This window comes from Notamacropus eugenii, chromosome 7, assembly GCF_028372415.1.
Source record: "Notamacropus eugenii isolate mMacEug1 chromosome 7, mMacEug1.pri_v2, whole genome shotgun sequence".
NCBI classification, from domain to species: Eukaryota; Metazoa; Chordata; class Mammalia; order Diprotodontia; family Macropodidae; genus Notamacropus; species Notamacropus eugenii.
This window is the reverse complement of record NC_092878.1, coordinates 1,414,273-1,437,851: the sequence shown is the minus strand read 5'-3', so window position 1 is coordinate 1,437,851 and position 23,579 is coordinate 1,414,273. Positions and strand designations below refer to the sequence as shown.

General features: G+C 37.5%; 1 protein-coding gene across 4 annotated transcripts in view; it reads right to left on the bottom strand.

Moving 5' to 3' along the window:
- The window catches only part of DMXL2 (Dmx like 2), a 145,750-nt gene that overhangs the window by 109,750 nt on the left and 12,421 nt on the right, over positions 1–23,579 (bottom strand). For all 4 annotated transcript variants that reach the window (XM_072622890.1, XM_072622888.1, XM_072622884.1 and 1 more), the window contains exons 2-4: positions 4,832–4,957; positions 2,408–2,479; positions 965–1,043 (exon numbers count right to left, since the gene is read on the bottom strand). In XM_072622890.1, coding sequence (XP_072478991.1) covers positions 965–1,043; positions 2,408–2,479; positions 4,832–4,957 — 277 coding nt within the window. The remainder of the gene's footprint in view (positions 1–964; positions 1,044–2,407; positions 2,480–4,831; positions 4,958–23,579) is intronic.

The following is a 23,579-nucleotide window of genomic DNA, read 5'->3' as shown; positions in this document are numbered from 1 at the left end:
TTCAGAAGATTTACCCTTCCAATCCAAGTTTGTAAAAATGTTGTTACCAGGGAGGAATCCAGTAGGTGAAAGAAATTAGGAGTATATTTTATTTCCCTGAGACTCACCAAAGTTTGGTCAAAAAAAAAAAAATCATGGAGAGTCAGATATCCAACTATATATATATATGTCTTGAGAACATAATAAAGTATAAACACAAAACAACGGGACTGATTTTATGTGTGGCTTATAAAACCAGCCAAGCCAGCTTCCTAGTCAGAGCTTATGGGCTTGAATAAGAAGTCATTTACTTAATGTTTTATTGCTTACAAAACACACTATGTTCTCACTTGATCTTCACAACAGCCTCTATAATCCCAACATTACAGATAGGACATAAAGCTCAAGGAAAAACTAAGTGATTTACCCAGGGTCACTCAATCAGCAAGTAGTAAAAGACAGAATTCAAAAGCTGGTCTTTTGCCTCACCTCCAAGTTCAGGGATCCTTTCAGCAGACAAAATCTGCCTCTAAGACCCCCTCACTGTTCTCCAGTTACTAAAGCCTTAGTAACGATAGGAGTTTCAAATATTTCTAAACTAAAGATGCTGATTTCCTGAAATAGGAAACGTGAAAACCAAAGAGGGGAATTTTCTTCCCATTCTGTAAAATGTTTTTAATTCTGTCTCACAGAGAATACATTAACAATAATATATGGTAGAAGTCAGCTGGAGAAATACTTATCTAATATTTTTCATTCTTTTCTGGAACATATATTTCATAATGACTAGTACCCATTACAATTATATAGAGAAATGCATACAGTATTAGAAAGCATAAATATTTGTTTACTGTCCCCCAGAAAAAAAACTAGATTCTGTTGACAATATTCATTATCTACATTACTGACTATTAATTTCAACCAAATAACCAAACATTTAAAGCAATGTGTGACTACAAATTGATATTTCCTCATTTCTAATTACCTTGGGGATCCCATGCTAAGTTGTAAGTCACAGAACTCAGAAAAAACTGTCCCGTTTTAAGCCACTGACACTTGACTTGCTAGAATACAAAAGGAAAAAAAATCATTTAAATCCTAAAAACCAAGAAAATAGAATAACTATTTAGCTGCATTAGCACATTTTTCCCCCTTGAAAACAAGGTAAAAGAAAACTAGACCAGAAATCAATGTCATTTTATAAGGTTTCCTAATTCTCTTTCAATTCCATAAATAGAAACGCTTAATGTTTACATCTCACTATTATTCTGCAAAAACAAATTTAAAATATTATGTGAAAGGTAGATTGCTTAGCTTTTAAATACCATTGTGAACTTTCAATAGCTTCCCTTGGTATATGTTTGCTACAATGGAAATGAACACAAGTCTCTAGGTCTAACACCTAAACTGAAATTGAACTTGAAGTCACAAGAGTAATAACAAACACTTACACTAAAATATGTTTACTTGAATAAGTTGTTGGTTTGGTCTTTGACATTTTCATTTTCAAAGACAGAGGTGGGGAACAATAACGGAAGAAGGGAAGAATTACCACACACCTTCAGTCTTTCCAAAAATAAGTTATTTTAATGCCTTTTTTAAAATATTGTCACCATTTCCAGATATAACACTCTACCCTGAAAGTGAATGCTCCCTGATAATACAGAACAAATGTGTGCCACATCATGTCCACATCTTTCAAGGAGTCTGCTCCCACTCTTAACCTTCATTCCTATATCTCATTAATTTTCATAGGTTCACTTGTAGCTCCCCAAAATTAACTTCCAAATCTACATATCCAGCCCCATTTTTCTACTGAATTCCTACACAACATCTCCATTTAACTGCTAGATATCTTAACTGCATGACCTACTCGTAGCTCAACTCCAAACCTAGACAGCAAAGGAAGGGAAAATGAATGAAATTGTTCAAGATGACACAAAATAGAGAAAAATTAGGAATATAACAGTACTATATTTCACGCCAAGGATCTGTGACTTTATTCGTGGGGACAGTCCCTGCACTGATACATAGCACCACTCATCTAGATCATGGGCAGTTGATCTACACTTGGAACACTTCACTACTTCACAAGGTATCCTATTCTATTTTGGGACAATTCTAATTATTACTTTATACTGAGTCAAAATCTGCCTCCCACTGACCCTCCTTTTGCCCCTACTGATCCTCATTCTGCCCTCCAGAGCTACAAAAAAGACTCATCCCCTTTCCAAATGATGGTACTAGAAGAGAGTCATCATTATTTCTATATACAGTATTAAAACTTCTTTCACTTCTAAAACTAAAAACCCCATAATTTGGCTGTTTATAAGACCATCAGTTATCAAGAATTAAGCAACTTCTCCAGGAAGTTGACTGAAGTTCAGATACTATAAAACCAAGGACTTACGCTGCATTAATTACTTACACAATTTCTTTTGTGAGAATTGATACCCAAGGGTTCAAAAATGCAAACCGCATTTCCATACGAAGCTCCAATCTGAAAAAAGAATAAATTAATATTTAATTTTTAAAGCAATAAAATTATCTTCTAGATGGACATATAAACTAACTGTACATAATCACAAAACTACATGAATGTCCAAAAAACTAACTATTGAACCATTTCTTACAACACCCCAAAATCCCTTCTGTAACAGGAAGAACAAAGCCAGATTTTCCATTCTGAATTTACAACTGCCTTATTCAACAAGAATATTATTCTGGCCTTCAAGAAATATTTCCATTTTCCAAATCCTAATACAGTAATATCTTTATTACTTACAACTGTATTTATAACACACTGCTTTGTTAGAAACCATTACAACATAGGCATAATTGTGGGCCTTCTAGGACATTACATAAATCATCAACTGTTCACTAAAAATAAGGTATGCCACAAGTGCACCGAAAATAGAAAAATTTTTATCTGGAAGTCTTTGAATAAACAGAGAGGAGGGAAACAAAGGAAGGAAAGGGACTAGGTTGAGGTAAAAGCCTGCGGCAGATGAAGAAGAGCTAAGTTCCTCTATAACCAGCAGCTCCCAGACTGACTGCTTTTGGTTTATTCTCAGAGGAAAGAGGTAGCTAGGAGTCAGGTATACCTTCAGGGCCAGTTGGAAAGACTCAAAAAGTAATTTCAGCTCCCCTTAAAAAAAAACAAAAAAACCCACCATCTCTTGCTTACTGAATAATGAAAATATTTTAGTGTAGAAAAAAGGTTTCTCTTCATTGAAGCATAAATTCAGAGCTGGGAAGAGGCATTTAGAAGGACATCAAGTCTAGCCCCCTGTTTTACAGATGAGGAAACAAAGGCTTAAAGATGAGTGACTTGTCCAGGACTCATAAACTAGTAAGGGTCTGAGTTAAGATTTTTTCCACAGGGGAATTTAAAATGTAAAGGATATTTAAGTAACACCTTAATGTGGATGAATTTCAAAGTACAAATAGTCAATTAACAAAGGTAGAAGACTTACACAGGAGGAATCTGAATAACCATTTATTTTTTCAGTGGAAAAATATGAGTAGCTGCCATTTAGAGTGAAATGGAAAAAAGGAGACAAACTGCTCAAATTTCAGGAGTTTTCCTGGGTTTTTTGTTTTTGTTTTGTTGTGGGTTTTCTGAGGGAGCAAGGAGGGTATATGTTAGTATATTTTAATAAAGGTGACTATGTATTTAAAAAACTGTATTCCCAAGTTATCTGTCAATATTGGTTTAGACACACAGCTTTAGAAACACGGCCTATTAATAATCTACTGAAACTTCTTTGTTGAATGTCATACAATGAACTCGTTTTTCTAAGAGTCTCTAAGGCAACCTTACTTACAGGCAAAAGTAGAACACTGCAAAATGAATGAGAGAAATCTGAAACCCTCCATACTTCCCTGCAACAGGCTGATAAAATATATAAAGATCGAGACAGGCCAAAAGAACAAGAGTTATCAAAGAAAGCTGAATGATAATTAGTCATATGCTAAAATATTAGGTCTGTTTTCAATTCTGCAGATTTTGAATTATGCATACATAATTTCTCATTGGGCATTTCCAATTTTTAAGAGGTTGCTTAGTCACAATTATTTCGAGAAGACTCAAAATTTAACAAAATCTGAAGTAATTATGGAACAATAAGCAGTTTCTTAGAAACTGAATGTCCAAACATTTACTGAAGGTAAAAAACCTATTTCAATGATCCAGAAGGGCCATCTAATTGTAATTTTATCAAAATCACTAAAATGTAATTTCATCTATCCCTGATTTTTTTTCCATTAAATCAACGTTTAATATGTGCTGAATTTATAAAAATCAAATTTGGGTCCAAGATGCAAATGAGGATATGAATCCATTGCAGAACAGTCCCTTCTGGTATAGATACAATGTTACAAAATATTCTTCATGAATTATAAAGTGATTTTTAAAATGTGTTAGCAATTCTTCAGAGGTTTAGAAACTGAAGTTTGGTCCAGGGTTCCCTGAATCTGCCCGGCGTTGATGCTGCAGTTCTTTGAAGGGCAGGGGAGAAGTCTGAAAGGGGGAAGAGAAATGGAAGGGCAGGGCAAAAATCAGGATACATTTTAGATTTGAAAGGGGCTATAAAAATGATATAGGAAAAAAGATGGGATGATTTCAAGTTCCATCCAGCAGAAAAGTGCCAGAAGCCCTCTGAATTTCTTTCTAAATCACCATATGAACAGTGGCTTAGCAGCATTTAGCAGTTTATCTCCACTCACAGAATAAAGGGTTAGTTCTTTCTCTGTTCCAGCAAAGTGTTCAACAGCAGATTATCTTTTACAGTTTGCTGAGGTTATCTGCAGTTTTGGTTGTTTTTTTAAACAAAGTTACTAAATTCCTTACTCTTCCATGCTGGTTAGAGCACTCCACACAGCTGACTTGGATGTTTCCATGTTTAGCACCAGGGATGATCTGCACACATTCAAAGTCATTGGCCAAAATAACAATATCACAGCCCGATCCATATGCCTAGAAAGAAACATTCTGGATTATATAATCCATACACTTTACATACTGGCATAATACTTTAAAGAATTTCTTCCAAAAGACTTAGTTCAATGCATATTTTATTACATATAAAACACAGTGATACTGTCAATTACAAAATGAGAATTTTAAAAGTTACATAACAAAACAAACATCTGCAAAAGCATTTAGGATCCGCAGTCTTCCTAACGCACAGACATGGCGACAAATATATTGAATGTGACACAGAATTAAACTCCTGGGGAAAGTCCCTTTCCAATACAGTTATAAAGAACAAACCACAGAAATGGGCTTGAGCATCTCTAAGGTCCCTTCCAGCTCTAAGATTCTGAGTTTGCTCCTTCCTGTTTCCACATTTCTCAGCACCCCCTCTTCCTCTTTCACAACTGTATGAATCTGTATGGTAAGAACACTCACAAAAACATTTCTTTCAAAGGTTACCCACTACCTCTGACGTAATCCTCTGAACAAGTCTCTTTTTTAAAAAATGCTTGAACTCGAAACTCACAAATATCATTTAAAGTACATGAATTTGAAAATAACGTGGGGAATCTTTCAAGAGGGCCTACATTCTTCAGGACCTGAGCCGTGACAAAACAGAGATCTCTTGCCCAATAACTACCATTCCTGGAAAATACCCAAGATATGCCCACAAGTAGCAGCTAACAACAAAATAAAGCCTGGGCATCCATACAAGTAGTGTCACCACAACAGAATTGTTACAAACTTGATATTTTTGCAATCTTGCAATTGATATTCCACAACTTCAAACCAAATAGAGGAGAAATGAACCACAGCATCATAGAATCACAACTGGAAAGTACCTGAAAGGCCATGGGGTCTGGGCCAGGATGGTTAAGTAATTTCCCCTGGGTTACACTACTCACAGGTGTCTGAGGTACAGTTTGAACTAAGATCTTCCTGACTCTATGTCTAGTATCCTTTCCACTATATCACGTTGCCTGTGTGTACAGGCATTTATAAAAGACTACCTTATGACTGGATACCAATAGTAGGTAAATTAATGCACAAAAAAATTAATGTAGAAAAGTCCCCATAAATTGGGGAATAGATGAACAAACTGTGGTATATGAACATAATGGAATATGATTGAACCATGAGAAATAACAAATGGAAATGGATTCAAAGAAACCTGGAAAGACTTGTCTGAACTAATGCACAGTGCAGTGAGCACAAGCAGGATAATAATTTATACAATGAATATAAAACATTGTAAAGGAAATAATTTTCAAAGAACTCCAATCAATACAACGACCAATCACCTCTCCAGGAGACTACGAAGAGACAGAGAGATAACAGGCCTTATGCACAGAAATGAGACATGCAATTTTCAGATATGTCCTATATGTGGATTTGTTTTACTTGACTACACCTGTTAAAATGGAGGCTGAGTTGTGGGAGAAAAGAAAGACCCCCAAAAAAGTAGCAATGAAATATTTTTTAAATGTACAGAAGAGAAGAAAGCTGAAAAGGACAAAAATATTGGCAAGATGATGTTAAATTTAATAAGTATTTATACTCACAACAACCCCAGGAGATAGGTGCTTTATTATCCCCATTTAACTGATGAGGAAACTGAAGCAGAGAAAGGAAAGTGACCCAGCCAGGGGCATACATCCAGGAAAGATATGAATTCAATCTTCCTGACTCCAAGTTCACTGTCTTACCCACTGTGCCATTTAGCTGCCTATTCCATGTTCATGTGTGTCCATGTTTATCAAGATGATTTGTCAAAAAAGAAACCAAAACATTTCACCGATTTAGAACTGGAAGAAAATTTGTAGAACATCTACCCAGACAACTTCATTTTACAGATGAGGAGTCTGAAGCAGGAATTATGGTATGTGAAAGATCAGTCCAGGACCTCTGATTCAAAATGCTCTGCTCTTTCCACTTTATCATGGTAGCTCTTAATCCAAATTCATTTTTTTCTCCCAGTACTTGCATCACTGCTACAAACCAAGGAAGCAAAATTGGAAAAAGAAATGGTTAAAGAGTGCTATTAGAACATCACCATATTTATAGAGCACCACCTGTGCTCAAGCACTGCTAAGCATTTTACAAATATTATCTCATTTGATAAGATGGTAATCTTCCCTAGGAAGTCACATTGATATAACCATCCCTAGTATCTTAGGGCCTAAGTTAATAAGTCAAGAGAAGTCTACCATTTGACCTAATTTAAAGGCCAGATAAAGCCAAAAGATTTTGTCCCCATTTTCTAGATTTCTAAATCAATCATCAAGCATTGGGCAGACACTGTGCTAAGTGCTGAAGTGACAAAGAAAAGCAAAAACTATCCCTGCCCTCAAGGAACTTACATAGGAAAGGCAACATCAGAATGTATAAGATAAAGTGACCTTGCATAGCATGGGGGGATAGGAGGGAGTGAGACAGAAAGACCAGGAAAAAAAAGACTCCTGGAAGAAGGGGTGGGTACTTGAGCTAAGTCTCAAGAGAAGTCAGGATTTCTAAGACTCAAAAGATTGGAAGAGAGAGCAGCCAGTCCAAAGGCACTGAAATAGAAAATGGAATGGTATCTGAAAAAAGCAGTAGATCATAGAGTAAAGGGGAGGGGGAGAGAAGAGGAGGAAGCAGAATGTAATTAGACTGAAGGGGTAGAAAAGGTCCAGGTTATAAAAAGCTTTAAATGCCAAACAGAGGATTTCATATTTGATCCCCAAGGTAACAGGGAACTGCTCAAGTTTATTAAGCACGGAACTCTATAACTGAGTGGAGGATGGATTGGAATGGGGAAAGATGTAAGACTTGAGACAGGGAGAACAATTAGAAGGCTACTTCAATAATACAAATGAGATGTGAAGAAGATAAGAGGTATGTATGGCTGTGTGAGTGGAGAGAAAAAGATACTGTAGAGAAATATTGGTGCTGTTACTGTTCAGTCATGTCCCGTGGAGGGTTTTCTTAGCAAAGATACAGGAGTGACTTGCCATTTCCTTCTCCAATTATATTAAAATACAAACAAACCAGCAATTAGATATGTGAGGTGACTCTATAGAGAGAAATCAAGGATGACACTGAGATTGTGAAACTGGGAGACCAAGAAGATGCCTTCAATAACAGGAAATTTTGGAAGGGGGAGGGCTTAATTGGGAAAGATAATAAGTTTTGGATATGTTGAGTCTGAGATTCCTACAGTCCAAAATGCCAACAAGCAGTTGGTGATGTAGAAATGGAGCTAAGGATAGAGACCAGGACTGGATATATAAATCTGGGAATCATCTACATAGAGGTAATAATTAGAACAGAGCTGATAAGATCACCAGCTGAGAGTTTAGAGAGAAAATACAAGGGCACCCAAAAGAGATCTTTGGGGGCAGTCATAAGTAGAGAGAGTGACTGATATAGATGAAAAACAAACAAAAGAAACTGAAAAGAAGCAATCACAAGTATGAGAACCAAAAGAAAAGTCATGAAAACCCAGGGCAGAAAGAACATCCAGGAGCAGACAGCAGCATGGTCCAGCAGAAATAGCCCTGCCTCTGGAGTCAGAAGACGTCTATTTGGCTTTCAAAGCCCTTCATAACCTAGTTCCCTCCAACCTTTCCATTCTTTTTATATCATACTATCCAAAACCTACTCTTGAATGAAGTTACCTGCTAGCTTCCCCACAAACAAAACACTCTACATCTTGGCTCTGGTTGGTCCCATCCCTGAATGCTCTCCCTCTTCCACTCCAACTATTGCCCACTCTGGCTGCCTCCTATAAAAAGCCTTTGCCTCTTAATTCCAGTGCCTTCCTCTGTGTCCTGTGTACAGCAGATTTTTTTTTTTACATGCTCCCTCCTCAATTAGATTGTAAACTCCTTGAGGGCAGGAACTGTCTTTTGCCTTTTTTTATCCCTAGTACTTAGTATAGTGCTTTGCTCATAGAAGGCACTTAATAAATGGTTTCTGAATTTAACTGAATCCATAAAATGAAAAGATTGCACTAGATGACCTCTGTATTCCCTTCCAGCTCTGAGTCTATAATCCAGATCTAGGTTTATAACCCTATAAAGAAAGTCAAAAGCATCAAAGGCTGCAAATGATTGAGAAAAAGCCATCAAATCTGGCAATTAAGAGACCACTGGAAACTTTGGCAATTTCATTCAAACAATGAGGTCAGAAGTCAGACTACAGAAGGTTTAGAAGAGAATGAATGAGAGAGAGGAAAGAAGAATTGGTTGCAGAAGACTTTTTCAAGGAGTTTATATGAAAAGAGGAAAGAAGATACAGGAAAATAGCAGGCAGACATGGTAGGATCTAATGAAAAGTTTTTTGTTTTTTGTTTTTAAGAATAAGGGAGATTTGGCTGTGATTACAGGCAACAGTGGAGGAGATACTGAAAGTAGATACTGAAAGTCTGAAGATTCAAGAAAATAACAGCGCTTAGTAGCAGTGTGGAGATAAATACAGTCCTTTCCCTCATGGAACTTACAATTTAACAGTAAGACATAACATACAAATAATTATAATACAAAACAGAAGATATGTACATGGGAGAAATTCAGAGTTCTTTGAGAGAGCAGATGAAAAATGGTTTCTGAGGGAGTCAGAAAAGGTTTCACGGAAACAATGGCATTTGATAAGGTATCAAAAGATGGGCAAAACTTCATTACACACAAGTAATATGGGAAGGTAGGAAGAAAGAGGCAGACTCCTGTCTTTCCCAAGGAATCCTGGGGATAATATATCCTATATTATCCCTAGGTCAGCATATATACCTGCCTCAGTTGCTTCTGATTGCTAACTCCTGATATGTCAAGTGAAAAAGAAGGAAGTCATCTTTAACCTGAACGATAAATTAACTTAATATTAGGGAAAGGAAAAGAACCACTGTTGGGGGTCATTAGCAGTGACCACAAGAGCTAAACACAATTATCTGAAGGGACAGAATCCATTTATGATGTCCATTCTTTCATGCTTATTAGGTCTCATCTTACTAACATGCTTCTTGTATAGACCCGTTAATATCTTCCATCTCCAAGCTTCACTGGATTCCTTCAATCACACAGAAAAAAATTTCCCCTTTCTCCAAGAAGCCTTTCCAGATTCCCATTAAATGACAGTAACTTCTCCAATTTATCCTGTACATACCTTGTTTGATTGTAGTTTATATTCTGTATCCCTCATTACAACGTGAGTCTTTTAACAAGAACAGAGACTATTTTTTGTCTTTGTTTGTATCCCTAGCACTTCACAGTGCCTAGCTCATAACAGGGCTGAATAAATACTTGCTGACTTGACTGTCAAAAAATTGTGTTTTTTATTCCTTCATCTTCTTTCCTCTCTACTCCAAAACTCCCTCTTGCGGTAATCCTCATTTAAGAGAGCAAATCTTATTAGATTAGGCAGAAATCTGCTGCTGTAAAGAAAACTAGGTTGTAGAAAAACATCCAGGAAAACAATTTGGAATTATGCCAGAAAAATAACTACACTGTTCATACTCTTTGAGTCAAATATGAGGTCAAAGGGAAATACACACACACACACACACACACACACACACACACACACCCTACATACTAACACTTTTTTGTAACAGCAAAACAATAATAACAATAATTCAATGGGTGGTCATAAACTGAGGAATTGCTAAATGGATCATCAAATATAAATGGAATATTACTGTGGAGTATAAATCCAGAGAAACTGGGGAAGCCTTTACTTTGATGTCAAGTGAAGTGAACAGAAGAGAGAACACAAAATGACTTCAATAATGCAAAAGAAAACAACAGTAAAAACAGCAATACTCAAATCACACAGGAACTGGCCATCAACCATCAAACAGTGATGATGAGCTACTTGTAGGAAATGAGGGATAAACTGTCAATCAGTTGGTCTGCTTTGATTAACTGGAACTTCTCTGCTCCACAGTACTCTGCTAGGAATGAAGCAGACCATGTTCTCTTGTGTTGTGTTATGTTTTGTTTTGTTTTTCTCATGGTTTCTCCCATTCATTTTAATTCTTCTATGCAATTCTTCTATTTCACTAAGGTGAAAATGTATTTAATAAGAATGTATGTATAGAACCTATATAGGATCACACGTATTCTAGGGGACAGAGCGGGGAGGGAAGGGGGAAGAAAGGAAGGGGAGGGAATCTAAGATATATGCAAATGATTGTAGAAAACTGAAAACAAATTAATTTTAAAAAAAAGAAAAAAAAAGACCTAGAGAAAGTCCTTAGGAATGTTAGGTAGATTTCTTCTGGAGGAGTTATGAAGGAGAATGGGCAAAAAAACTGCATAGGACAAGATGTGGAGGGGATATAATACCTACTGCCACAAGACATATCTCCATTGATGGGGTCATGGATCCATAAATATATAAAACTATAAAAAAAAAAAAAAAAAGAAACAAAAAAACCCAAGTATTCTGCCAGGAGAGGGTTATTGTTAGGAAAAGAGAACTATGGTGGGGAGGTAGGGGGGAAGCACCAACAAAACAGGACCCACTACACTGGAGATGTTATTTTTACTATGCACATATGTAGGCACTGCTCACAAAGCAAGACGCTGACAGAGAAAAAGAAGAAAAACTCTGGGAGAATTGAAGCATTAGGCAGAATGTTATCCTAACGAAAGAATAGAGAGGGGATAGAGAAAGGGAAGGAATCTAGTGGATCTATCAAGTTAAGGGTACCAAAAATTACAACTAAGAAAGAGGAAAAAGTGACAGAAAATTTATTAATAAGCACTTCATAAATACTAGAAAATAAGACAGTCTCTACCAACAGTCAGAAATAGCATAGAGGCCTGGGCCCTGTAAAGATAAGGAGAAAATTCAGCTATCTGGGATAGGGGAGCCAGGGCTGGAGTCCAAAGTTCTGGAGAGAAGGGCATGAGTATAATAGCTGAAAATCAGATGACATGGATAAGTAGTAGCTGAGAAATACAAAGGTGACCTAGCACCAAAACGAAAATCTTTAATCAGTGGGCTGAGACACACTTGATTTCTGCACTTTATTAGGAGACCAACAACTAAACAAAAAACTAGACCCAAACTAAAAAGTGTGGACCCTGGCTAAACATTGGAGAAGAGTAAGCGGTAAATATATCTTCTCTCTGTCTTTGGAGAAAGCATGCAATATAAAAATCTCTACTGTGAAAGAAAACAAAAAATTTAAGTTGGATGTATAATAATCGTAAGTATGGATACCATACAAATTATCCTTACAAATTTTGAGAGTTCAAAGAGTAAAGAAGTTATAAGAAACCAAAATAGAAATCTGTTTTACTGACACAATACAGAATATTGATACAGTGTTATCAGGGTTCTTTAAAGTCCCATAAAACAATGTATTCACATTCAGTAATCACTTCAACTAAACCTTCCAACTTACAAGCTTTACCCCCTAACAGCTGTTCTTACTAACAGTTACTCTATAGCTCTAGGCCCCATTAGAAATTTCTAAGTGTTAAATTTCCTGGTGCCAGGCACTGAATCCTACTCTCCTTTATTTCCCTCACCTGGCATTCTACATAATAGGTATTCAATAAATATTTACAGAACAAACGGAGAACAAGCTAAGTTCCTACTTCCACAATCAAACTGCACACACAAACAGTAATTACAACTAAGGCAAACAATTCAGTTCAACAAATATCAGATGCTACCTCTTCTCTCCCTGGAAGCTCTCCCTAATCTCCTCACAGTTGGCAGTGCTCTTGCCTCCTCAGAGAACCTTACCTTTAAGGCTCCTAGAGAATAAGGTTTTCTTAGCTACCAATCACAGCGCTGTGTATATAGGTATTTAAGAAGCAAATGAAAAGGTATTCGTTAAACTCTAAACACACCAAATACAAAGATGAAAATACAAAAGCAGGGCATTCCCTGCTCTCAAAATTCTAACGAGGAGACAACATAGAGAAGAGGATTCAATTGAAAGAAGGACAGAAAGGTCCAGTGGTCTTCAAAGGCATTAGCAAGGCATTTGGATGGCTGAGAGACTGGAGCTCCTTGAGAAGAGGCACTATTTTCAATATTTTATTTTATTTTATTAAGCACAGCTTGTGCTTATTAATAAAGTGTCACTCATTTATTTAAATACCTAACTGCAAGGCACTGTGGTAGGTGCTAGGAAGTCCCCTAGACTCAAGGAGTTTATAACCTACTAAAAGGATACAAAGTGTAGAAAAGTAAACCAACATGTGGCTGTTTGAAAAAGAGAGGGCCCTGAGGAAAAGAGGGCACAACTGTAGCTAGAAGTACCTCTGGGAATCTAAGAAGCAGAGATAAAAAAGAAATGGGTAGGCAAGGGAACATTCGAGCTGATGTACAGTAATGAGATGGCCTATCAAATATAGGAAACAATAACACAGTGTGGCTGGAATGGAGAATGCATGAATAGTGGGCTCAAGCTAGATGATGGAGGCTGAGGAATTGGTGTGTGACCCTAGAGGCACAGGGAGCCACGGATGACTTTGGAGCAATGAGGTGACAAAATCAGACCTGTCTGTACCTTAGGAAGAGAGTTTTAGCAACCACTCATTTGAGGGATTAGAGAGGGAACCCAGTAAGAAAGCACTAACCCAGGTGAGAGGTAGTGAGAGCAGTTCTCTGGCATCCATGCCTGTCCCTTACTTCACAAAGTCTAGAATGAAAGTGGAAATAAGAGGATGAAAAGTGATGCTGAGAAAGGATCCTCCACAAGACCTGACAAATGACCGGAAATGGGGGATAAAAGTGAGTAAAGAATCAAGGATGACTCGAGAATCTTCAAACTTGGGAAAATGGAAGTAGGTTCCCTCAACAAAAAGTGGGAAGTTTATAGGAGGGGAGGCTTTAATTGCAAGAAAATGAATATGATGAATTCAGTTTTAGACATGTTGAATTTAAGATGCCAACATGACATTCTGGTGGAAATGTCTAACAGGCAGTTAGCATAGAGAACTGGAGCTCAGGACGGAAATTAGAACTACACTTAAAAACACAGTAATCCTTAGAGAGCAGATCATCATGAGAGATTGTAGTGAAAGCAGGCAAGAAGGTTCAGCCTTCCACTTGGAATTCCACAACTGGGGCAAAATATGGATGACAATGCAACAAAGGAAATTAAAAATAAGGCGTACAGGTAGGAAAATCAGCAAAGTGTCATGGAAGCCACAATAGCATCCAAGAGAGAAAGGAGAAAAATAAAACCTGAGATAAGGTTACTTAATTTATCAGTTAAGAGATCAGAGCAATTTGGAACTATATCCAGCCATTAAACTGCTCATATTCTGACCCTGCCGTGTCTCTGACATACGGTCACTCCCAACTCTCCAGATTTTTCCATCATTTCTCAGTAGCCTTCTCAGCCTGAAAGACACCCTTGCCCCTGTGGCCTTCTCATTCTGGAATTTGTTCTACCCTAGTGGCCTCCTCCTCCTATTATTAAGTTTATCTTGGAACCTTCATTCTGAAGAAGTACCTTGGCCAACCATGCTCACTCCTTCACTTGTCTCCCAGCTACAGTCATGATTGTCTGGAATCTCCACCATATCCTCTCAGTACCATATCTCTCTCTCTCTCTCTCTCTCTCTCTGTCACACACACACACACACACACACACACACACACACACACACACACACACACGCACACACGCACACACACACACTTTCTGCCTTCCTTTATTTTTAGAATTTAAGCTCCTTGATGGAGGGGGTCTATCTTTCTTTTTCCTTGTATTTGAATTCTCTGCACTTAGCAGTATCTGGGACGTGCTAAGTACTTAATAACAGAAGGAAGTTTAAAGCAGATAAGAAGGGAAGTTTTGTTACCACTACTTTCATAATGCCCAAAAAGTGCCTCCAGAATGTACCCTCTACAGTGAGCTTTCGACAGAATATAGATAAGAGCAGGCATAGATAAGCTATAATTCACAACATCAGAGTGAACTTTCAAATCATATAACCATGAATATTTTTAACTAAACGTAAGTTCAAAGTTTTATATACAATTCTTTTTTATGCTGATCTACTCATGTTCGCTGATATTTTAAAATTCATAATAAAAAATTTTAAAGATCACCAGTAACCTCTATGACACTGGCTTTTCACAGTGGTTCAGATGAAAGCCACGGTGCAGGAAATTAATAAGTAAATGGGAAGGCAATGTTAGCAAGGAGCGTAAACTACTCTTTTAAGTAGTTTATCAATGAAGGGGAAAGAAGAAGGGCTGCCATTTTCTCAAAAACTACAGTAAAGGAAGAGATGTGAAGACGTAAACGGGTTTTGAGATCAAAGTTTTTAAATGGAGAAGCTGGAACTCATGGCAGTAAGGACATCTGATCAGATGGAGTGCAGGGATGAGGTGGCCCAAGAGAGGTGGGTAGCAAAATGGCTAGAGTGCTGGCCCAGAGTCAGGAAGAACTAAGCTCAAATGTGACCTTGGATAAACTAGCTGTGTTATCTTGGGCAAGTTATTTGGCCACTGTCTGACTCAGTTTCCCAAACTGTAAAATAACAGCACCTACCTCATATGATTGTAAGGATCAAATGAGATATTTGTAAAGTACCTAGAAGAGCTTGCAGCACACTGGAGGTGCTTAATAAACATTTGCACTTTCCCCAATGCTTCCCTTTAGAAATGTTTCAAAAATGTAATTTTATTATATTAATCTTTCCAATAGTTGCAGCCTAAAAAAGCATGACGCTCCTAACGCTTTGACATCAGGAAAAATTTCAGAATATCAAGTTCACAACTCAACACTGTTCCAGGTGCTGAAGACACAAAGTACAAAACCAGGCAGTAAATGCTCTCAAAAACTTCTATTCTATGTGTAAAAATTTTTTTAAATAAAAACTTCACTAAATTCATAGATATCTTTGAATGGGAAGGCTGTAATCACAAAAACAATGTTATTATTCTACATCAGTTTGGGAATTTTAATATGTAAATAAATACACTGATCCTTGCTGGAGTACACTTCTGAATAACCATTAATACTTCTACCCAGTCTTCTCTATTTGCAATGAATATTTAAATCTTGACAACATTATAATTACTTTTCCCATCCTTATCCTGAAAATATTAGTTTTCTGATTTTTAAGACTTTTTAAATCTTAAGGTGCCAAAGATGGAAATACACCACACAGAACAATCTTCCGTGTCTTTTCTTACAGCTACACAAAAGGATGAGTTACATCATCCTTTTCCTTCATTTAAAGGAATTTGATGCAGAGTCAAATTCTAAAGATCACTCAAATCTGTGGTTTCCAAAGTTACTGCTAAAGAAAATCATGAAGCTACTGGAATTCAAAGGGAAAAAAAGTTCACTTGATAAAAAGCCCAGTAAAAATGATGTTAACTAAGAACCTTAAAGAAAGGCCTTGTTCCATTCAATGAGGCTCAATACAGCCTACTAAATCAAACTGAGTTAAACTCTAAATTCCACTCCTAGAAGAAAAGTCTGACTGCTCTAAATTTGTTCTCCCAGATCTTCTTACACCACCAAAGCACTCATGAGCTAGAATTTAAGGAAGAAAAAGAAAAGCCAAGTCCATTCTACCAACAGTCTCCAACTTTTTCAAGTATTAGGTTCCCTTTTTAAAGTTTAAAAAAATTCACATTCGCCCCCATTAGGGTAATATGTATGCCATAAGTTTCCACTAACTAAGAAAACATATAATGACAAAACTAACTAGGGATTTAGTTAGAATCTCTTCTAACCTCCAGACTGCATGTCCAACTACCTATGAGACATCTCAAAATGGTTATCTCAGACATCTCAAATGCAGAATGCCCAAAACTAAACTCATCTTTCCCCTTCAACTCCACTCCTTGTGAACTTCCCTAGTACTATTGAGGGGACTGCAATTCTCCCGGTCCTCAGGCTCATAAAGGTTCCCTTCCATACATTTTTACTTACTTTCTGTTACCCTAATGTTTCTCTTTCCTCATTCCCATTTAGGCAATGGGGTACCATGTAACTGATTTACAGCTTTCTTAAGTTCTAGACGTTATACAGGAACAGGTACAAACAGCATGTTTATTTAAAAACTCCACTAATATTATGTTCAAGAAAGGATATCATTCTTAATACTTCAACAAACTGTGAGCTCACTGCTGTAGTTTCTCCTGTTACAGAAAATGGTGCAAATCACAACCCAATTGTACTTTCCCATTCTATGCAATTACTGTCCATGTCCTCCTAGAAATCAAGAGATCTGGAACCTAGAGACCATCTAGTCCAAGACCCTCATTTTACCAAAAAAGAAAATGAGATTCAGGAAGCTAAATGATTTGCCCAAAATCATATAGGTAGCTAGGGGCACAAAACAAGGAAATGAATGCAGGTCCCCAGCACTATGCTTCCTCCCTTCATAAAGAATCTTTTTCTAAATCTCTGACCTTTCCACGGGTACCAGAACAGCTCTCTGGCCATCCCTCTCACTACATAATCAACCTACTGCCCTCTCTTGTTTCAATGGTACATTTTCTAGATGTTGTTTAATGGCACTTCATGAGTGTTTGTCTTTGATAATATTCTACAATCCATATAACTTCACAAAAATTCTGCTGCCATCTTACTGTGCCATGGAGGTAAGGCTCTGGGTTCCTGAAAACTAGGCCAGTAGAACACAAGAATCTCTGGCAAGTTTTACCAAACTAGAAATGCACTGAGCTGGTTCCCAGCAAGTGACAGCTGCCCAAAGACTAACCAAAATATAAAGCCATTCATCACCAGTAGAGTGGTCACTTAGTGATAAATTCTTTAACATGATAGCCCATTTTATTCTCAGTACTTAAGAAATGACCCTATTTTTACAGTATCTGTCTATACCATATGTACCCCCTTTCCTGCCCATCCCTGTTGGTGATCTACCAACATCCAGGTCACCATCCCACCTATTTTAATAACATTAGAACCTGGTTCATTATCTTCCTCTACAGTCCATTCCCAAACATGATCTTTAGGGACTTCAAATATTCATACCACAAATCCTTCTAATAACCCAGCCTCTCACTCTAATTCCTCAACTCCAACTTCTTATCATTCTCTCCTTTACCCAACCTCAATATACACTAACACAGTCTCACGAGACCTCATTTCTCAGAATTGTACACCACTGAACTTAGACCATAAGCTCAAACAATCAAATACCTAAATACCTACAACTTGGCTGGACACTGTGCCAAGTAGTGGGGTTACAAAGACAAAAATGGAACAGTGTATATAAGGGAGTTTACATTCATTTTATTAGAGAAACCCAGATCCTTCCATCTATCCCTACTTTCTCACTCATGCTAAAACTACTCTTTGCCTTTACTATGAGTTCAAATTCCTTGGTTCATTGCCTATTTTCCCATTCCATCTTACCCATTCTCCTGTCATTTGCCTCCCTATCAGAAAGTCTTGACTCCATAGGACAGCTACTTAAATCTATCATTAGCTAATAATACCCTCAAAACATCCCTGCCCTCCTGCCCTTCTGCCACTGAAGACCTGCAATTCCTCACACCTGGGTAACTACCATCAAATTTCTCAACTACTGCTCCAGGGTTGCTGAGTATCAATGGGAAAAGCCACTAAGCCATATTGACTTTATCCACTACATATATAATGAGCTTGGCTCTGACTGGTTGCTTAACAATTCCTCTAGTCAATCTTTTTTCAACTCTCAAGTCCCCAGAGTACTCCAAATGTTTCCTTCTCTCTTCTCTACCCCTCCCTGAACTCATTTTACCAACCCCCCATTTTCATTGATTCAAATAAGTGCCCAATACTATGAGAGTATTAGAGGCAAAGATAAAAACAAAGACAGAACACTGGCTTCACATTTCACAAAAAACACTCAGACCACTAAGACAGTTGAAAGTCTCAGACCTCCTCCTCCATCATGGATACTTTTTGGCCATTATTTTCCTTTGGGTCGAGAAAAGGTACACAATCCATGTTGTGATTCCTCCCTCGAATTTGTCTTTGATTCTAGTTCTCTCCCATATCCCCTAAAACTGAGCTCTGGGTAGTCATCTAATCTGATCCCTCCTCTACTGCTCTGCCCTCTCTTCCTACAAACACACATAGATCCATCACACTGGAGACACCTCACCTCAGCCCGTGATTAGTTAGTTCCTCCCCAAGACCACTATTTCAAGAAATACCCAGGCCATCCATGCTCACTTCTCTCCTGGCTTGCCTCTTGACTCTCAGGCCTTCCAGTTCCCTTTCATGTGTACTCACCACTCATCAGAAGATTAAGCTCCTTGAGAAGAGGGAGGTTTTTTTTCTTTGTATTTCTATTTCTAGCACTTAGCACGGTGTTGGTCACATAAGCACTTACTATAATGACTTATCTATCTATATTTATATCAGGTCTCCTATTTCTTAAAAAAGGCAAGAGGAGAAGCTTTCTTTGTCACTTCTAATCATGAGTGTCTCCTACCCCATGTATCCCTTCCATACATACTCTTTATTGCTGAACTGCTTGAAAAAAACCAATTACTCCATTTCCTCAATATTCATGCCCTCTCCCTGATCCTTTGTAATTAAGCTTCTTTCCCCACCTTTCTACTGAAAATTTCTCCAAAAAGTCACCAACATTTCTTCTGACTTCACAATATCTGATATTCTCTATCCAGCTTTCCATGTCTGAAAACTAATTATCTTTGACTCTCCTCTGTCCACCTCTCATGTCCAAGAAGTAATAAAAACACAGACTCTCAGAGTCAAAACGGAATTGAAAAGCCCTTTAGTCCACCTGCATTCCTGAACAAGAACTATTTCTATAACAAAGGCCAAAAAAGAAAAAAAAAGTCTTCCAGTCTTCACATATAAACCTCTTCTGAGAGGAAAACCAATTCTCCCTCCTCCAAGGAATTGCATTCCCTTAGTGACTGTGTCTAATTCTTCAGTGCTTTTTTCCCCTCAATCACATCCAAATCTGCCTCTATAATACCTTTATCTATTACTATGTTCTTCGGGCCAAGCAGAATAAGTCTAATCTCTGTTCCACAAGACAGACCCTCAAAAACTTGGAAAGCAAGAATCATGTCTTCTTCTCCTCCCTCTCCACTCTATCCCCCACTCAAACACACACACCTTAAGAGTTTTGTTCGCCTGGGCTGAGGTAGGATTCTCCTGACTCAATTTCCCCACTGACACCTGGCAGATTTCAAGCCTGACTGAATGCAAGTAGACAATCTAATCCTGCCTGGAACTAACATGAAATTAGGGAGATATTGTATCCCTGCAATGTCCCTATTCTTGGTGGCAATTTCCTATAGTCAAAAAGTTTGTAAGCTTAATACCAGATCTATTAAATCATAGATTATTGGTAGGGGAACATCTGAGGTTAAGTCTAAAATTAAGCTATTAGGCACAGGACTTTAGACCAACAACAATAAGTTAGGGTCCTTTAATTCTTAGTAATACTGTGGAGACAATTAGGTCAAGAGCTTGTGAAGTTAGCAACATAAATATTATTTATGTCTCAGTTGGTTAATGTTTAAAAAAAAAATTCTTTTTTGGTCCATATTGTAAATGCTTTAAAAAGAAGTATCACCTGACCAAAGTTTGAATTGTTTTATCTGTTATAAACTGTGTTAAAAAATGAAAAATAAAATAAAAAAATTTTTGAAAATAGTAAAATAAAAAAATAAAGACTTTTGTTCAAGCTGAACAACCCACAATTTCTTCAACTGGCCCATCCCCACATGACATGGCTTCTTCACCATTCTGATCACTATTCTTCAGATACTTCTCAGTTTATCAATGTCATTCCTAAAATCTGGTGCCCAGAACTGAACAGAGAACATCAAGTGTGCTCTAACCAGGGTAGAGTACAATAAAACTACTGAATTTGGCCAAGATGGTTGCCTGAACAGAGTCAAGCAGCTCAGTATACCCCATACTTTCACTATAGCAACCCACCCCCACAAAAAATAAACAAATCGTACCACACACATAATAAATCCAATAAAAAAAATCTACAGTAACTCCATCTATCTCAGAACTTCATAAGGCTGAGAGCTCAATTATAGTAGGAAAGGAACTTTGAGGCAAACAACCTGAGTCTGTCAGTCAATAAACATTTATTAAGCATGTATGTCAGGCACTGTACTACCACTGAAAATACAAAGGTATAAGAGAGGAAGACAACACAAACAGAAACTGAAAAGCAAGAGGTAGCAGAGAAGTTATTCGACATAGGGGCATGATGAAGTCCTGCAGCCAGGATGGGAAACGAACTAAGGAGGTGAGTTTCTGAGTTGCTTTCACTCACAGAATGATGAGTTTCTGGAGATCATGAAATCCAGGAAAGCAGCCAGATAGGAAATGATGAGGTTAAGTTCCCTGGATCCCCTTCCTTAATGGTGGAGTATCAGAGAGGCCTCCAAGGACCACCCTCCATTCCTCCAATCAGAGGCCAAGGGTAGCTGAGGAAGCGTTAATTTCATCTTGCATAGTAATGCATTTCTGGAGATGAAGTTCAGATCACAGGAGAACTCAGTCATGGACATTATCTATAATGTCTTTAGCATTGTCCTGCGATGTCTTAGAGGTCCCTAAAGATCCAGCTCTCTGAACGTTAAAGTTTAAAGGGGTTCTAACCCAGGGAGACAGAGGTCAATGAAAGAATCCAGTGTCTCAGGTAGCAACCAAGGGGAACAATCACTGCACCCAGAAGCACAGCAGGGGCCAGAATCTGGCCCTGGCACAAAGCTCCAAGTCCAAAACTGAAAGCTGGAGAGAATAGTAAATAGTACTTGATAGCAGAAGCTTGGTGTTTTTGGCATTTGTTTTTGCTTTCTGTCTTTGTATCCCCAGCACTTAGCACAGTGCCTGGAGCATGGCAGATGCTTAATAAACGGTTGTTGACTTGCTGATTTACCCAAGTAATGCACCAGGGAAAATCAGAACAGATCAAAAAGAAATTAATGACTCCATGTGACAGGAGGATACATTAAAATAAAATCAAAATATTGGGGGGATAGGAAGAAACTATACAGTATCTGGTATCAAAAACAATTGACCTAGGAAAACATCAAGGAGATATCTAAGAATCATCAGAATACTGAAAAAATATGACTTTTTAAAAGATCCTGAAAACCATATTTCAATAAATCAAATTTAAACTAGCAGATCTATTAAAGAGGTCAAAGTAAAAACAGAAAGAATCCAGCAATGATGTCCTGAAAGAACTCTCAAGACAAAAAGTCCGAGTAATATCCTGGTCAAAATCCAGTGCTGCAGTATCAAATGAAAAAAACAGTACTGGTAGAAGTCAGAAAGAAAGAGTCCAAGTACCAAAAGGACAACAGTTAGTATACACAAGACCTTCAACTTCTACTATGAACAAAGGAATTTTAAAATCTAATATTCCACAAAAGATATAGGCTTAAATGACTTGCCCAGGGTCACACAGCTAGTAAGTGTCTAAGACCAGATTAGACCTCAGGTCTATCCTGGGCAAGTCATTTAACTTCTCTTTGCCTCAGTTTCCTCAACTGTAAAACAGGGATGATAATAACAGTAGCTACTTTGTAAGGTTGATGTAAGGATCAAATGAAGCAATAATGGTTAAAAGAAAAAGTAAAAGAAGTAACATTTGTACAACAGTGCTTGGCAGACAGTAGGCACTATACAAATCCTATCTGCCCACCCCTACCCCCAAGGACAAAAACACAACTCAAGGGAAAGCTAGAAAGGTAAATTGATTTGAGTAATTGGAAAGGACTGAATGATGATGAAGGGCTAACACTACTACTAGGAGAAGAAACATCCCTTCCAGACTTTAGTATCTTCAAAAGATGTTGAGAGAGTTAAATAAGAAAAAGAGGTCCTGGAGATGAACAGATTCCGTTCTGAAAGTTTTAAAAAGGAAAAGAAAAAGAGGGTAAAAGAAAATACACTTATATAAAAAGGAAGAAGAATGGTGTAGGACTTGCGATTTTTCATAAAGAAGGGTACGAGAAAAATATACAAACACTGAGAAAGAGGTAAGGAGTGCAGGTATCAGATAAACCTCTTACCTAAACTGGACAAAAAAAAAGGTTAAACACAGAGATTTAGCATAGAAATACATCAAACTCAAGGATAAAGGCAGGGATAGGAAGGTGGGATTAAAAAGGAGAATCATACAGAGGAAAGAACAATCACAAACAAAACACACTTTCTAATCCAAAGAAGGATTTTCAAAAACGAACAGGAAACTAAGGGGGTGTCTATCAAATGGGAAATGGTTGAATAAATTGTGGTATATAACTGTAACTGCACCAGAAGAAATGATTAGGGATCATTTTAGAGAAACTGGAGAAGCAGAAAATGATGCAGAATGAAGTGAGACAAAGCAAGCATCTAATTTATACAATGATAACACTGTGAAGAAAAAACTCTCAAGGACTTAAAAACTCTGATCAAATCAATGACTAACCATATCTCCAGGTGATTTATAACAGAGCATGTTACTTACTTCCTATGTTATAGGAGACTTCAGATTTTCAGAAATGGACACTATATTGATTTGTTTTGCTTGACTTTGCTTATTTGGTTTTTTGTTTGTTTTTTTGCCAAGAGACATGAAGAAGGGTGGTGAAAAAGTGGTAGAAAAACTAAAAGAGTCACTGAAACATTTTTAAATCCACAGAG